Source organism: Falco rusticolus, chromosome 7 (genome assembly GCF_015220075.1).
Source record: "Falco rusticolus isolate bFalRus1 chromosome 7, bFalRus1.pri, whole genome shotgun sequence".
NCBI lineage: Eukaryota > Metazoa > Chordata > Aves > Falconiformes > Falconidae > Falco > Falco rusticolus.
In genome coordinates this window covers 808,498-826,607 of record NC_051193.1, presented here as the reverse complement: position 1 = coordinate 826,607, position 18,110 = coordinate 808,498, and the positions used below count along the sequence as shown (strand labels likewise).

Here is an 18,110-nt window from a genome sequence, read left to right as displayed (position 1 = left end):
AAGTGGTGGGAAAAAGGTGATTTAGAACTGTAATTCACAAAATCGTGCAATTTATGTTGTGGGGTATGGATTTAGTAAAAGAAAACACTTCTCTATCATGAGCTTCTAGAAGTTGGCCTGAGAGACTTGAGGGATCGTAGTGTCAGTGGGTTACCAAGAAGATGGGATGGGTACCTCTTCACACGTCTCTTGCCCGTGAACTAAAGGGAGCACAGAGGTGCCTTTCTATCTCCCTCATCCCAGGACTGTGGGTGGTGGTAGAAGAGGGGTTTGGACCGCAGAAGGGCCATGGTGACATACCTAGGTGTCGCAGGAGAAGAGTCAGAGATCGCCCAGGTCTGAGCTAGTAGTTAGTTTAATGAGTTCTAATCAGTAAATTTAGGTATGTAAAATATTAGTAAGTACAGATGGATTGGCGGTCAATACTTCACAGTTTACTACACTTAAAATTAGTGTGGGATGTGGAGATTATTGCTGAAGCTTACTGTGTGTACCTTAAATGTTACATGCATGCAAAGAATGTCACTTACCAACCCACTGATGCCTGGTGGTCAGCTAAGGGATGTCTCAGCCTCGAGGGGTAACCTTGAAAGGCTCCAGGGGACATCCCTGCCGTGCAGCCAGCGGCTGTGGAGGGAGAGCTCAGTGGGCCTGGAGGGCTGCAGATGCTCATAGTGTAAAGCAGGTGATTTGCAGTCACATTTTCTGCTATGTTACTGCAGTTTCAGCTGCTTATCAGCCCAGTTTCCAGCCAAACAGGTTTTTTTGGGTTTGGTGCTGAGCTGTAACAGATAGCCTCACACAGCAGGATAAACTTTGGTTGGGCTTACTTGCTGGGCACCTGCCTGCACCAAAGTTCAGGGGGTTTAAATGGGAGGAGTGTATCTGTCATGCCAGGGTGGGATGTCCTGCTGCCACGGCTGGAGGTGTTGGGCTGGTCCTGCAGAGCATTTCTTGTGTCCTGGTGGCAGGGTCTGGGATGGCTGTGCCAGAGCGTGGAGCCCTAGGACAGCGGTCCATGGGAAATGAGGCTTGGTTCCCTTCCCTGCTCAGAGACCTCCATTCAACGCAAGCAGTAGCCAAGTCTTTAAAGGGTGCAGAAGGCAGGGAAAGCACGCTCTTGGGTCTTTAGGTTAGAAAAGGAGCTTTTGTTTTATATGCTCAACAGCTCTGTGGCTTTAAGTTTTTGATTATGAAGGAAACTTACTCGGGATGGATTTGAGCCCGTTTTTGCAGCAGCATTACTATTTTTGCGTTCCTTTACAATCCCCTTCAGTAAGGCGAGAGCGACTCAACATTTTCAAAAATCAGTCCGTCTGGGTTACGCTTCTCAGTAGGAAACAGTCGTCTGATCCATCTGATATGCAAGGTGGATGTTTTATGTTTGATAGTATTGTACCTCTGACCAGACTTACTTTCCTTCATTGCAATGAATTATTTCCGTGCAAGCCCCTGCCATGTACGTGTTTCTTCAGAAGGCTTGCAGCCCGAGCATGTTAGCTTAGACATCCTGTATTCCCCTTGTAAGCATGTTTCTCTGGACTGTCTTCGTGGTGTAAGCCTTTTTTTCCAAGCTCTATCCCCATTATCTCAAAAGATAAATACTGTCTTAAATCCAATAGAATAACTTGGAACTGGGTTCAGGTTTCTTCAAAGATGGCAATTTGTCTATAAATTAAAAACACCAAACCACTAACTCTAAAAGGACTTTTCTTTTAGAAAACAGCAATCTACCCAGATACCTAAAGTTACATGTTGTCTCTCTGATGTAGATGAAGTCTTTTAGATGGCATAGTATCAACAATTCTAGTAACAATTAAAAGTCCTGCTATTAAGTATGTTTAATTCTGTTTGTATGCTTTTGGTTATGTACTGTGTACAAATAATTCATTTATGGGATTTTATTCTAATCCTCATTCTTACTTTTCTTGCAGACTTTATCCATTGGAGTACTTGATATTTTTGGGTTTGAAGACTATGAAAATAATAGTTTCGAACAGTTCTGCATTAACTTTGCCAACGAGCGCTTGCAGCACTACTTTAACCAACACATCTTTAAACTTGAACAGGTAGGTCTGGAAATAATTTATTCTGACGCCAGTGAGTGTTGACATGAGTTTGTGGCACTCATGAGGTTCTGAAATTGTCCCTTTAATTCTTTTATGTTAAGGAGTGTACACTGAATTATTCAAATTTAACTTCTAATTTAACATATGACTTCCTGCTAACTGTAAAATAAAGTCCAGCCAGAGATTTGCTGGGTTTCAACAAACGTTTTGGGATGTGAGTATCCTGAAATGCCATGAAGACCTTTACCGTTGCTCTTTTGTCTCCTCATATGCTCAGAGGGCTCATCCATGAGCAATTTCTTTCTTGCCTTTGCTTGGACTTGCTGCTCTGTCATTTAATATCACATAAAAGTTATTTTTCAGCATCTGTTGAAAATGCCATCCCAATCTTCTGGCAGTTTTTTGCTTTCCAGTGTTAATTCATGGGAAGGGAGGGGAAATGTCCCTGTCATACGTGTTCTGTAAGGTCAGGCTTGAGGTCCTTATGACCTCCGTGAGCCATGGCAGATTAGGAGGGGTTGAACTTTAGGCTTTGCTTTAGGTTTGTTAAGACTGGGTGTTGCTTTCAAGCCTCAAATTAATGTGCTGAGAGAGATATAACAAAAATACAGGCCATAGTTTAGCAGGTAACATATATGATAAGATGGCATAGTCTATTAATTAGGATGGGAGGAGGCTTCTCCAAACACCATTTGTTATCTAACAACAAGCAAGACAAGAAAACTGCTAAAGTACATGTTGTTTCATGGATGCACAACATATAATTGGGCTGTCTAATGCAGGAAATATGTTATAGACCTTCAAAATTACCTTTTTTGTTTTTAATGCCAGTCTGCATGCCTTCCCTTTGGGTGAAATTCTCCTTTGGGTGAGGTCAAGGGAAATCCTCCTTATCATTAGTTTCGGTAGAGCTAGTATTTGATAAACAGTGTCCTGCAGTCTGAGTCCAGCTGAGATCAGAGAATTAAATCTGCCCTTCCCAGAAACCCTGATAGTTTCATTTTGGGCCTCTACAGTGTTACAAGAGATCTGAAAAGTAAGAAAAAAGAAGCTTTCTTGAGTATGAGAAGGGTCAGAAATAAGCAGTATAGCCTTGAATGGATCATTTGGGGAAGTTTGCTCCAGAGTTTGATGCTTCTCTGTTAATGCTCTTTTTTTTTTTTTTTTTTTTTTCCTTCAAGAAAGTGGAGCAGAGCTGCTCAGACCTGTTTTTTAGGTCTTTGTATGTGGTTGTACCCTACTCAATAGATGCTTTAAGAAGTTAGTAGGACAACCTGTCTGTATTTCTAGGAATAGATCTGTTTTACCATTTTCTACCATAAAAATGCAAACTAAAAGACTATTGCAAAGCAAATACAGCTATTTTTTTTCTATAAATGTAACTGATAAGCTTTCTAGAAGAGGCTTGGGAGAGGAGGACCCTTCCTGAAAGCTGGAGAGAGATGGTACCTCAATGAGGTGGGATTTTGGGACATGAGGGTTTTGGCAGCCTCCACCAGTTTCATAGGAGGGAGCCGAGCTGCTGTCATCCATAAGGGAATTCTGGTGCTTGGGCTGGGATTTCTTAGCAGGTCAGTGCTCCTCCCTAAGCCTGGGGTATATGCAGAGCTCCTGATTGCAGCAATCTGTAGTTCTTCTTGGGCTGGCTTATAACCAATGACCTAATTAGCTTTCTCCTATAAATCTGTCAAGCACACGAAGTCATTAAAGTCAGTATTTGCTGTATGGATGAGAGGAGCTGTTGCAGAGGCACCTGATTGCAAAGGGCTCGTTCCAGTTCTTAATGTCAGAGCACGTCATCTGTCTAGGGCTGGAGCACTGCAAGCTCTGCTGGTGGAAAATATGGTCATCTCTACATAGTTTGCTTGCTATAAATATAAATAAATGTACAGCTGCATGAGCACTAATCCTTCAGTGAATTATTTGTATGGTTTAACCATTTCATTTTCCTCTTCTCGGAGTTATGTGCTGCATGTGGAGGATTGGATTTGATGGAAAGAAAACAGATGATACATATTCAGATCTTGGGTCTTCAGAATACCCTTCCTTCCCAGCTGGCCCAAAGATTAACCTCTTTTTAATGATAGTTGCTGAATTACAGGTGAAGACTGTAGGGAGTTAATATTGTGTTGGCAAAAAAAAAAAAAGATGACGAAATAGTTATATTACTTTGAATTGCGAATTTATCTGAGATATTTGTGGCTTTACAAGGGTTTATTTGATGTCTTGGATGGCTGAAAGACAAGTGGGGTTATTGATGACGGGCGCCTGAAGTGGAGAGGGGTCTTGCCTTGTACCCAGAGATATGCTGCTTTTATCTCCAGAGCTTGCAGGAGGCTGCAGACAGATTGCTGAGGTATTTGGACATTTCTGCTAAAAGAAATGACAAATGTAAGTATTCGCTAAGGATTTTCTTTAAGTCGTAATAGAATTTCTGTGCAAGAGCGGTATTTAGCCATGATGTAATTGTTGCTGTGGCATACTGCTGATGTTATGGATACCAAAATACCTCTCGCAAAGTCATCTAACAGAAGCGAGGGATTATTTTAACTTTTTTTTTCCTTGATGAAATCTAATACAGTGTGCCTTGAGAATCTTTTTTTAAAAAAAACAAACAAAACCTTCTGCCTGAAGACAACACTATTTCCAGTGGTTTGCAAACAACCAGCTGAGGCATCCTCAGGCGGTCTGGCTTCAGCCTGATGCTTCCTATAAATGCAGCTGCTGTTGTGCTGTGTACCGAGAGTCTTCAAAGGTCTTTGCAACAGCAAACTCCTTGCTCTGAGCCGCCCCTGAGAATAAGGATAAGGCATCTCTGCCTGCTATTTATAGTAAAATAGGAGGACAAGGCAGTAAGTGGTAAATGTTAGAGTTCTGCCTTGGATTAAGTGAGTTACTGATGTTTCTTTACCATTTTTTTTTTTAAACGGACTGTTCTAGATCGCAAAGGAAGATTTAGTGATGATTCACGATACATGGGAATATGCTTTGGCAGATGATGGAAGAGTACAAGAAAGACAAACCTGATGAAGCAGTAAAGCCTCAGGCTCAAAAATCCCAGCCTGTCTGTGTAGGCAAACTCTTGGATTCAAACCAATAACAATTATTTATTAATCTAGAAAGATTGCTGTTGCAGGAATCATAACTTAAATACAGCCTGACCCATCACATAGCATGGGTGGTTTTTCTCTGGCCTGGCAGAGCCCCCCCGGCCCATTCTCCAAACTTTGTCATCTTTGACCTCACTGATCGTCCTCCGTCCCTGCTCAAGGCTCACCCAGTGCTCAGCTGTACAGTTACCCCCATGCCAGCCACCTTGCCCTGTTTCAGCTGATGCCTTCAAAGGTTGAGAAGTCATCCTGTAGCTTTCTGTCCCACAGATATTGCTGTTTAAGTTCTTTTCTACCTTTTGTTTACCCACCAAACCTCAATTTTGAGGACATCGTTTAATTGTTTTAAAAAATTGATGAATAACTGAGGTTGAGTCTGAAAAAGAAATTTTTTTTTTTTGAAGCATGATTAGCTGGCATGAGCTCAGGTGTTAAGCGAAGTGTATTTTCTGGTGGGGTGGGTCCCTGTTGAGCTTGATGCCCCAACCACCAAATCTCAGCCTGCTCAGATAGAAAAACTTAATTTCATAAAGTTAATGCGTCCTATGAAATGTTTGCTCAGCCATCTAAAGCTCCGTAAATATTTAGGCAAGTCTATAGGTTTTATTGGTCCTGTGTAATAGGTGTAGACATCTGAGAGTCTGGTCTAAATCATGAACATTATAACCATTTGCTCATCGCAATCGGAGTGAATTAATTAATCGATTTGTCACGGGATGCAGTGATAGGTAGTTTATTTAGTCTGTGAAATGACTGCAATGTCTGTGATACTTTAAAGCATCTTGTATATGCAAGGTTTCTCAGGCTACGCTGCTTTGTTTCCAGCAGCCTTCCATGTCATTTAGGGTAAATAAAATACAAAAATTAAATAAGGAGAAATAAATTGTTTCATTTAATTTAAGAAAATAATTAAAATTAGTTAAATTAAAAATAAATCATGAAAAAGGATCTTTCTCTTACTGCTTGGCATACTTTTTCCCTTCCTTCCAGTAAGGGGTTTTTGTACCTCATCGCTACAGTTAAGCATGAATGCCTCTTTGTTGCATCTGAAGACAAAAGCCAACCATCAGAAGTCAACTGTTGAGGGCTAGGAGGCTCAGTTCAAATTTCTGTTTTCGTTGGAGGTAGGAGAGCGGATGCCCTCCGAAAAATGCTGCTGTCAGCTGTGTGCCATATGTCACATGGAGGAATACCAAGCTGCATAAGTTATTGATTTATTGTTTGGCAACACGCCACTGCATGTAACTCACATTTGGGGGGAAAAAAAAGGATGCTTAGAGTATGTAACTCATATTTTTTAAAAAAATATATTTTAAAAGGGTACTTAGAGTTGTTTAAGTGTTATCTTTAGGACAGGAAGATTTCAAACTACAGGACTGAAATAAAACACAACTGTGGTTATCACTGGTCCCCCAAAGCATTGCCTGGGGTCCTTCCCCCCCAGGGTGGTGCATGGCCAGGGCGGGATCCAGGGAGGCTCCATTTGCCACCCCCTTGTTTTGGGGCTTCTCCAGATAATGAAAGTTCATAATATATAATACATAGTAGAGTATTTTATATATACATTATATAATGTCATAGAATACTTTGAGTTGAAAGGGACCTTAAAGATAATCTAGTTCCAACTTCCCACCTATAGAGTATGTACTATATGGATCCCCCATGAGTAGTGCTCTCAAATATGTGTAATGGCATACTAGGTAGGCAAATTAGAAAACATGCTTAAAATATCATTAACAAATACTCTAGCAAGCTTTCTTGGTGTGACGTACTGGTGTGAAAGACTCAACAGTTTTCTGCATTTTTTGTACATTAGAATTACATATCGAAAAGAGACAGGGTCTCATTGCTCTTGTTTTTTTTTAATATGATTCTGTGACCTTCAGTTTCAGACCAGTGCAGAGAAGTGGTGTATCTGTGTTTTTGTGAAAGTATCATGATTGTGGTTGGCAGCATAAATTTCTTGAGATAAATGCACAGAGCTCCTATCTGCAAGTTGGGCAATGTGTAGTTTTAAAGATTCAAGTTCATATTTTGCCTAGTGACTTAGGAACGTGGACTGCTTTACAAATTGTCTTGTAGTAAGGAAAAGCAAAGGTTATATCGATAAAAAGATTATCTCAGCGCTGTCCCTATGTCTTGGCTTTTGCTGATGTTTTTGTGAGCCAGACAAGCTAAGGGGAATGTTACCAGGCATCACACAACATCTGAGCACATCCCCAGGCTGTGCTTGCAGCGCTGCTGCATCTGCCCCAAACCGCCTCTGTTCCCCTTATTCGGAGCTCCTCTTCCATCCCTCATCCCCACCCTCCTTGCTAGAGCTCTCCAAGTTGCAGGTGCCTTGCTCCAGGTGGCGTTATATCTCTCCCAAGTTGCCATCATCTCTTGAGCCCCTTTTTTCCTCTTTTCTAAGCTGGTTCCTTGACTTTTCCAGTTAGATAATGTTTTCTGCTGATTGTGGTTCCTATTCAAATACATTGGATAAATATATATGGGTATGGGCTGTGCCAGGGGACAGTCCTGTCCCCCTAACCCAGCCAGAGCCCTGCACCAGCGGGGTTGGGATTGACATGGGTACACCGAACCTGACTGTCCTCTGGGACCTGGCCCTGAGATGCAATCCAATACATGTATATTTATTTATTTTCAATAGATAGATATGTACTCATGTATGTTATGAAGCTCCCCCTGAAAAAAAACCCCAGAAATCAAAAAAGGATGAGATAAAGATGAAATAAACACAAATTTTTATTTATTAGTGATACAAAAAGTATTTTCTTCCCACACCTTGCTTTGGAGAGCATTACGTGTGATCTAGGGTGCTTCTGTACTAGTCTCCTAGGGCCGGGTCCTGGGTGTTAGTCCAGAATTATGGTCATGGGGAAATTCTGGCACATTCCCAATACCTATGAGCCAAATTAGGCAAGGATGTAGTGAAATCTTCGGTTATATCAGAAAGAAAGCACTAGCAATACTTGTGAGCAACAGCTTTTTTTAAAAATAAGACCTCAGTGCATGTTGATGGATTTTCCTAGGACAGCATTGTGCTGTGTGAGCTCCCTTCTTAAGCAAGAAGATGAGTGAGAAACCTCTAAAAGCCTCTAAAATACTTCAACCCATCCAAAAAAATACCATATTGAGGCAGAACTGGATGGTCCATTGTGACCGTGGCTCTTCTACTTGTTACATGTGAAATTCCTGCTTGGACAGTTGGTTTGGCACAGTAACAAGATGTTCATAGGGGTAGCACAAGACAACTATGTGTGTGTGTATATATATACATATACATATTAGGGAGTACTGTGAGCCCACTGTAAGTGTGAATGAATGAGAAGGGAATCGGGATCAAGTGTATTTATTGGCACAAGTTTGGAGTGGGACTGGAAGAGGAAGAAGACATTTAGCCTCGAGGACCAGTCTGGTGTTGACCATGACCACTGTGGACATCCTCTTCATGCTTCCTAAGCCTGATGTATCTTGCAAGAACTGCATTGATATTTCTTTTCCTCTTTGATAGCAAGAAATTAAAGAAATTAATGTGCCAGCAGATCACACAGAATCGTTAGGCTCACACTTCTCCTGGCTGTTGTAAGAGCAGGTTGGGAAGAAGGATGCTCCTGGAAAGAGAGTAAATGGGACCGTGGCAACATGTATTTTGCTAGCCAGATCATGCAAAACCTACTTTCCCCATTTTGAGAGAAAAATACAATTTATGACTGAAACCTACTGTTGCCACTGAAACGCAGGAAGCTGATTTGAGCTTGGAGATGGGTGCTGCAAAGCTGGTGTAACACAGCCACGTGTGTGAAACCCTGGGCTGCACCTACTATTTTAAAACACTTTATTTAATGATGGACAGTCTGAATTACAATAAGTCAAAATCTTAGGCTGCGTACATGCAGCAAACTGGAGATTGTCAGTAGCCGAAGGATCAGCCCCAAAGAAAAACCAAATTCACTTGCCATTTGCTGAGGAGCCACTGAGAGTGTCACCTTGAAGGAGAAGACCATCTCGGGGAGCACCTTTGCTTCAAAGCCATCTGCCAATGCTCCATAAGTGGTTTGTAACTTAAAACAGGTGGCAGCAGCAGTGCAGTGGAAGGCTGTTTATCAGAACCCCTATGTTGCCATATATTATCATTAAAATGGAGCGGCTTATAAACCTGTTTATAGATTGTGTATTTATAAAGCATGTGGGGATGCATTTTTATATATACTGTCTGTGGATGCATTATTTTAAAAATATATATATATGGCTGTGTGTGTAAATTCCTTTTCTACTTAAATTGAGAACAAACACAAAAATCCTTGTTCATAAACGAAAGTGTCAGCATTGTCAGCCTTGGCATCCTCTTCTGGAGGGATGTCAGGAACTCGAGGTATCTGTGCTGTCTGCAGCGTGTAAGTGCTGGCACCAAAGCAGACGTTGGTCTCATTCATTTGGGAACTCTCTAGTAATAAGGTTTTCACATCTCAAGGATTTATCATATCAAGCTCATTTTAATTATCAAATTATGCCAGGGTGATTCTGCTGGGACTGGCTCTTGGTACCCACCTGCACTTACTGAACAAACAATCCTCCATGGGATAGATGAATTCCTGAATGAACGGATCCTGGGTGGATCTCCTGGGTGGAGGGGTTTCCCCACACCTAGCTGCTGTTTCCAGCTTTGAAAAAGCCTTCCCAAGCTCCCCAAGATGGATGGTGTAGGGTACATATGTATATAGACATATGCAGAAAGGAGCTTTTACAAGGTTTAGCTCCATTAGTTTTTCATATAACAATGACCTACTGTAATGTAATTTTTAAAACATTAAGAATTGTATTCTTTCCTGGAGGGTTTTCAATGTAGTTTGCAAAATACGGCTTCATTTCTCATTTTTGACCTAAGCTTTTGGAGACATCCTATCTTACTGTCCATCAGCATCTGCAAGGCTGATGGTACCTTGTTACTACCAATCAAGAAAGGAAAAACGTGTATGCTTGGGTTTAGTGGCTCTAAGCTTGCATTTGCAAAGGTTTATATTGTTGGGGGCGTCAAGTTGACTTGTAATATTTAATAAAATTTTGAGATTAAATTTAAGCTGGGGAAGTTGGCTAAGAATGGAGAGACGTGAAAAGGGATTTAATTCCTAGTTTCTCACTTTCCAAACACTGCCTGAAGCTGAAGCAGACGGTGTTAAGAGTTAAGAAGAGAGGAATTTCACACCCTTATGTTTTGTCATGAATTTTTAGGCAAAATATATACATTTCGACATCCCATTGAAGCATATGGCTCTGGATTATGTGAATTTTTGTGAGAAGAACATGAAGGGAAGCATTCCCATGTGGAGATATGCTGGAAAAAAGGATTTTTCAGTTGATTTCCTACTTTATTTTGGGAATTTTCATTGTATAAATAAGGTTTTCCTATGCCTAGGCAATGAAAGGCTCAGGCAGATAACCTCCTGGGGCTTATCTAGCTCTGTCCCGGCGGAGGTGAATGAGCTGGTGGGGTTTTCCTCTGCTGTTGTGATTTACCCGAGCATTTCTGAAGCAGGGTTGCTATGCTTCTGGGAAACAGAGAATGCCATGTTTCCCTTGCACGAAGTTCCTTGCAAATAATTATTCATTATGTTTTACATTGCCTTCTAATATGCTTTAATTTCCTAGTTGGACTTGATACAAGTTGAAATAGCACTGCATGCTACATTTTATCCCTCTTTTTGCTGTCAGCCTTCTCCCATCCCCAAGAAAGAGGTGAGAGCATCATCCCTGGTTTTGGGTTTAAAATGTTATTTTGGGGGGCTGCTTCTCAATTTTCACTGTGACTAATAGCAATATCCCAATGGTATAAGATGTCTGCCTCCTGCGCACTGAAATGCTGAGATATTTTTGTGGCTCTTAGCTTGCGACAGGCTGTGTGGATGGATGCCCAGCACCCTCCAGACCTCTTGAAATCACAGCAGAATTTTTACCTTTGATATCCTGTGATAGGGTAACAAATTTCATGTATCATGGAAAAGCCCCCGCCTTTGTATTCGGGCCTGATTTTTCACTGCCTTGTGATTGGAATTTACTAATCCCTTGGTTTTGTGCTTTAAGACAGATGGGAAACTTCCTATGTTTTTTATTTTGTATTTTTATCATGTCTCTCCAGTTTCATTTCTTCTCTGGGTTTCTATGCCCCTTGTCTCTTAAATTTTTCAAGATCCTGATCACTCCCCTTCAATCACCTCTTAACTTTACCGTTTGATTTTGGGGAGCAATAGCTCCCAATGAGCATGGTACTGTAGATAAGTGTGAGCTTAAAAATAATATTTAATGCTTTCTCCTCTAATTACGCTTTTTAGCTTTTGTTTTTACTTACTGTTGACTATGGCTGGATATGGAGTAATTCATAATAGAGCGTGTGTGGACATGCAGAGATGTTTTCCAGCACCTCCAAGATGCTGTTAGGCTCATGGGTATATAAAGATATATATAAAACTTTAATTCTGCTGCAGCTTAGAGCGTGTTTGTTTCACTTAGCACCAAAATAAAGTCCTGATAACAGAACTGATCCAACACTCCTGTAAAGATAATGGGACTTGTTTCTCTACGTGTTCAACTATAAAACTATGGCTGATTTCTCTTTGTAGCAGTAGGGTTTCCATCAAGCCTTGCAACCCAGTTGGGAAGGATTTCCTGATGCTCAGCATGCATATTTTAATCTTAAATTCATTATTCTGAGTGGCAGAAGCGGTGTTTGAGCTCTGGGGTCGGTTGTAGGCAGGCAGGGTTTCTCTTTAATAGCGCTTAGCTATGTCTTTACTAGAGTTCCTTTAATCTTCATATGTAAAAAATGCTGGATATTCTGCCGTATGCTGGTTTTTTGATGCCCCAAATTTGACATGCTCTTATGCCTCAGATAATGCTGTATCCGGTAAAGATATTCAGTAAACATTTATGTTCATGTTCTGAATATATGCATTTCAAGGTCTGGATCCACATTTTATGTCTTTTTTTTTTAATGTTTGAACATCACGAATTGTGTTTTATTCAGATCAGCCTGAGCATTTTAAGCTCTAAAAAGCATCCCTTTTAAACAAGAATAACTCGAACTAATGCTGCCTTTTCTTATGAGCCATCTCCCTGCTTAAGCCACATCTTTCTAAATATCGGATGCAGTAATAATGGGTTTTTTCCCCTTAAAGAGAAGCAAAATGAAGTCACTAACCCTCTTCTCTCTTGCGCTTCAGCTGAGTCAGAGGCCAAATCCACGTTACAGGGTTTTGCTGAGCTTGCTGCTGCAGCGAGCGTGCCGGTGCAGCTATGGCAGCTCAGCCCCGCTCTGAGCTGGGTGACAGCATCCGAGAAGTGAGTGTGCTCGCACCGCCAGGACAAGTCCCTTCGGTGACATGTGGTGCCGACGTTGACGTACTGCTAACATCATTGTGGTCAGGGCAGCAGAATTGTTTCTAAGTGCACAACTGGGAAGTATCAATCTCCTCGTGGTGAACATACAGGTCACCTCAAGAGCAATCAGTAGCATCTCACCCAGTAATTAAATGAAAATATGGAGCTGCTGGACTCTGAAAAAAAAAAAACAAACAACCCTGAATATCTTTTTTTTTTTGTTTTTGCTTGATTTCTTTTGCCAACTTTGAGAGCTCATTGCTCTCTTCTCCAGTGAACTTGCATTGCTCCACCTTCCAGCAGGCCAGGTTTCAGCTATCCAGGGATGGGAGGAGTATATCTGTACATTTTTATTGGGAGTAAGGATGCCAAAAATCAGACTCTGGACTTTACTGCACTAGAAACTCTTGCATATAGTGGTAATGTCAGTGGTTTGGTTCTCTGTGTAAAGATGGTCTTCTAGGAATAGGACATTTGAATTTGCCCATAAACATAGATTAGTTTTAAGTCAAGGTAGAAGTCTAAGCTGGTTTTTAATTAAACTCCAGTTTGAGGGGGTTTTGTTTGAATGGGCTATGTTTCATATTGTCTTCATCTTGTTAAATGAAAACCTCATGTTGTTTGGATGTAATTCCTTAATACTCAAGTGCTCTGCGAGGACCCTGCATCCATCAAAGGATGGCAGAGACTTCATTGTCGTACTCAGGAGTGAAGAATATTGTGGAGGCAGCCTTTCAGGGTGTCTCCTGAATTCTGCAGAAAGACGGTCATTAGAAGGGGAATACAGAAATCATACACAAATCATATAGAAGATTAATAGCTGAAACTTAATTGAATACGTCTAACGTATACATATGGACAGCAAGGATTTTACCCTAAAGCTTCTGCTTTTATGTGGTCAATTTGCACAGTGTCCTGCAGACCAGCAACACCCAAGGAATTCGATTGGTCAGTCACAAAGCCGCAGTTACTTCTCCTGGGTTGTGATTCTGAAGGCAATCCAACCAATAACTGGAAAAATGCTAGGAAAGAAGCAATAAGGGGAATTTTTTTTTCCATTTAAGCTTTGGAGCAATTGCTCTGGAATAGTTCCTGCTGCTGCGTACCCACCTGTCTTGAAGTGGGAGCGTATATCTGAGTTATTGTGGAAAAGGTTATTAGTTGAGGACTTTAATCCCTCTTCGTATTTGGCCAACACAGCAAGAGGTTGCATTGGGGATGGAGGGGAGGGAGGAATGGACGGACAGATGTGGGGAGCAACCCCACAGCCTGGGAGTGAGTGTTTCTGACCTAGCCCAGGGGAAAAAGAAGAGCAGAGAAGAGAAAATTAGCCAAAACCCTGCAGCTGAAGAAACCAAGGCCAGGAGGTATGTGATGACTGGCCCTCAGGTCACACACTATCTGTGGCAGAGCTGAAAAAGCCTAAAAAAAGTAGAGACATTGAAAGAACCCTGGTCTTCTATGGTCATTTACTGGAGTATATTTGAAAAACCGAGAGCTAACATTGCTAATTCGTTATTTTGCACCAATCTTAGGAGTAGTAGAAGTTTTTAGTCTGGGCAGAAGACTTTCACAGCAATGTTCATTTTGCAGCTGCCAAATGTCATACGTGGAGCTGGGGATGTCGAGAGGGCTTCTAGAACAGAGTGATGGTGTGGTCCAGGTTAGATGTATGCAAACATAAAACTTGAGATAATTGGGGGTTTTGGGGGAGAAAAATTATGTAAAGCCCCCAGACAAGTAGTTCAAAAAAGTGTCATAATAATAAATATGTAAGGCAAGTAATGTGTAGCAGGCACCCATCACCACCAAAATAAAGGTCTTCTGTTATCATCACAGCAAGGTTTATTGCTCGCCAGGTGCTCAGGACCAGCCCTGAGCAGGCAAAGCTGGGGCTAATGGACCTGCATGTGATTAAGTGGCTGTCAGAAGCAGGCGGTTGATAAATGATGCTGACTGCAATTACTGCTGCACCCATCACTGTCTCTCTTTTAAATCACTCAGGAGAAGCTCACGCTCGCTCAAGAAATATGCAGTCTTTTACAGTTGACTGGACTGCCATATAGAAGGATTTTTCCTGACTTGTACTGAAAATGCAATGAGTCTTAGTCAAATATATGATTTTTAAATGCCTATAGTTTAGTAGTGACTGGTGAATGTTATTCTGCATGCCTACTGTGTCCTGGTTGCTCTGCAGGAACCTAAGAAAAAAAGAAGAAAAAAAAAAAAACAAAACGAAAAGAAAACATGAAATTCATAATATGGAGTTGTTCCTTATTTTCAAGATTATTGTTTTTTCCAGTGGTATGTGTTACGTTTTGAACCTGAAAGGCTTTAGGGCTGTTAGAAACTCCTTCTATACCTGCACACGTGTGCATAGAGCGTGTATCATTGATGTAAAGGTATATGATGTTTCAAATAGTGAATTCAGGACCTTCTATGTTTTTTAGCAAAAATTTCCTTGTGAGTTGTGTCAAAGCACTTCAAGCTCTAATTCTAAAAATAATATATGTTGAGTTCATGTTAATTTTGGATGAGGAGAGTTGGAAGAACATATTTCATTTTGAAGTTTTTTGCTGGTATTAAAAATAAAAGCAGAAGCAGCAACAAAAATGAATCGGATGGTTATAAAGGTGCACCATATTAGTGCAATTTTGATAATTTTCCCCTTTTTTTCATCAATTCTGCCATCGAAATGTCTTACGATAGAGAAGTAAAAATGCAGCTTGGATTGGTAGGACTTTTTCCAACACAGGGAGTAAGGTGCACTTCCAATATCACTGGAGTGAGTCATAAGTCTTGAAAGTGTATGATAAAAATTACGATTTTTAGACTCTGCTTGCTTCCAGATGCCCAAAAATAATCTGTGCAGAAGACTTCTCGAAGTAATCCAGTTGAAAATGTATCTTGGAGGAGAGAACCTTTATAAAAGAGCAAGGGTTGGAGTTATTTTGGTGGAAAATAAAGAGGTTTTTTTCCCCTCAGCATTGGATGTGGGGACAGATCCTCACTTTTACTGTAAAGGGCCATGGCTCTGCTCATCTTGGAGCGGGGATTTCTACTAGCTGGAGCTCTCTTGGTTAGCCCTTACAGCACCAGCCAGTAATAGTGTGAACTACAGGAGAGTGGACCCCAGCGAAGCAGGAAAGGCTGTTCTATTGCTGCTCCTTTGTAATTAAATTATTTTTTTCTTATAGCAACTAAATACTAAGTATTAATTGATGCAAATACATCATATAGCGCATTAACAGCAAGCCAGGAAAAGCAAAGCCAGATGCAATGATGCGCAGCATCTGCAATAGGCATGGTCTGCCATATACCTAACCTGTGTCTGAACAAAAGTCTGGTACATCTGGAATTGTAAAATGCTGCATGGTTCCCTGTTGTCCAAGTGGTTCTTTATCATTTTCTTTTGCATCAAAGAAAATATTGGTGGCATATTAGCAGAAGAAATGTTCATTTTGGTAAATGGTGCATCGGCTTCTGCGAAACCCTTTGAATTTTAGTTGGTTGTTTGGTTTTTTTTTTTTGCTTGCATACAATATTGTTACAATATCTGGGGGTATTTTTTAGGAGGAATATAGAGCAGAAGGAATTAGTTGGCACAACATAGACTACATAGACAACTCCAGCTGCATCAACCTGATCAGTAAGAAGCCGACGGGCCTGCTCCATCTGCTGGATGAGGAAAGCAAGTGAGTAGGAAACTGGTTTTGCTGGTGATATTTGTTTTTTCACATAAAATGTGTTTAGGTCTTACCTCTTGTGGTTTTTCCCAGAAAGATGCTAATAGCTCCCTGGGCTGATTTATCTGTGTCTCTGGTTTTGTTTCCAAGGTGGTAATGCAAACAGTGGAGACCCAGTGAGCTGAGCAAAAAGCCTTAACAAATAATAACTAAAATTCTGTTTCAAGAATTTCTTCTGTTAAAGGGAAAGGCAAAGGTTTCTGCTACTTCTCTCCTCATATCTCTCCCTGTCTCTTGCGGTGTAATGATGTGAAGATGCTTGAAGTTGAGCAGAGTGAAGGGAGATCCAAGCACAGGAGTTAAAGCAGGTTGTGTGGGTGCTGTTACAGATATTTAAGGTGGATTTATCAATTTACTTTTAAAAATTAGGCCAGAGTGAACTGAGGGCATGTACATAGGGGCTGTGCTTCCACAGGATTTTGTGGGCATCAGGGTTGCAGCTCAGATTTCCATCCTCAGTTATATCCATCCAGCTTGTCCCAGTAGAAGCTATCAGATGAGCACGTGGCTTCTGGATCTGCCTTTGGATGGAAAATTGTGAGCGTAAGGGATCTCTTGCCAGAGGTGCGTGCCAGTTTTCTCCATGTGAAGGGCCAGGAAAGGCCAGGTGGTTTTGCTGGTATCACCTTGGATCCATGTGGCTCCAGTCCAGGGCACGCGCTCGCCTCCCACCATTTGCTTGCAGGTTTCTCCTCCGTTTCTTGTCTTGTTGACCAGATGCACGGCAGTGATGCTTCCCCGGTGCCCAGTGGTACTGTACCAGGCTAAAACAGCTTAAATTAGGTAAAGTTGAGAAATATACCCCTGCCAAGCTGGAGATTTACATAAAGTTTGAGGGTGGAGAATTGGCTTGCTTTTACCAAGAGGCTTCTTCTCTCCTGTGCCAGGATCAGTCAAGTAAGTCCTGAAACTGAAGTGAGGTTTGTAGGCAGAACAGCTCAATGTTTCATAAATGTGTGAATACCCCACAGAAATACAAGCAGTCTGAGCCTCAAAACCAATGACAGAAGCTTGGGGTTTCAAACACAGCTGCCCTGAATAATTTCCATGCAGTGAGCATACAATGCAGTATACCACAATAAAAATATACCTATTTTTGCTTTTATAACTGATTTCAGACCATTACTAAGTCAGTTAAGAGTTCTTCAGACACCAGATATACCTTGTATTTGTGTATAACCACATGACAGCATGCAAAATAGTGCTTGCCTAGTTCTTCAGGCACAGAAGTGGAAGCTCAGAATATCTCTGTTTTCCTGTTTGTGGCCAAGGAAGATGTGTAAAACCTTTTTCACTGGGTTTACAGCTATTTTGTTTTTAATTCTTTCCACTCAGTTTTCCTCAAGCCACAAACCAGACACTGCTGGACAAGTTTAAGCGTCAACATGAAGGGAACTCCTACATTGAATTTCCAGCAGTCATGGAGCCAGCTTTCATCATCAAACACTATGCGGGCAAAGTGAAGTACGGAGTGAAGGTCTGTCACCCAGCTGTTCCCCAGCAGTTGTTTTCATTTAAATCATCTAGCTGTGATGGTGGAAGGAGAGTCCCAGAGGCTCCAGAGGGGCGTTTTGGAGAAGGTTTGGCTAGAGAAGAGACATGGGGGTCAGGAGGGAAGTGTTTGGTGAAAAGCTTGGCTGAAATGAGAAGGTGATGGGGATTGTGTCTTCCTGATCTCTTCCACTTTGCAAGCTCTGTGTGTTGGCATTTTGGGGAAGAGTTTAGGGACTGCACTGAGTTAACGCTGTGTCCAAGGAACAGGTTGAAACTGGGTGTTTGGTAGCCTTCCGGGGCTTGGTTTGTGTAGA

General features: G+C 41.4%; 1 protein-coding gene across 1 annotated transcript in view; it reads left to right on the top strand.

The window, feature by feature from the left end:
• Positions 1–18,110, top strand: part of MYO9A (myosin IXA) — a 184,028-nt gene that overhangs the window by 114,637 nt on the left and 51,281 nt on the right. Inside the window, 3 exon segments of the mRNA XM_037395109.1 lie at positions 1,935–2,069; positions 16,130–16,251; positions 17,638–17,779. Of these exon segments, the coding sequence (XP_037251006.1) occupies positions 1,935–2,069; positions 16,130–16,251; positions 17,638–17,779 (399 nt within the window).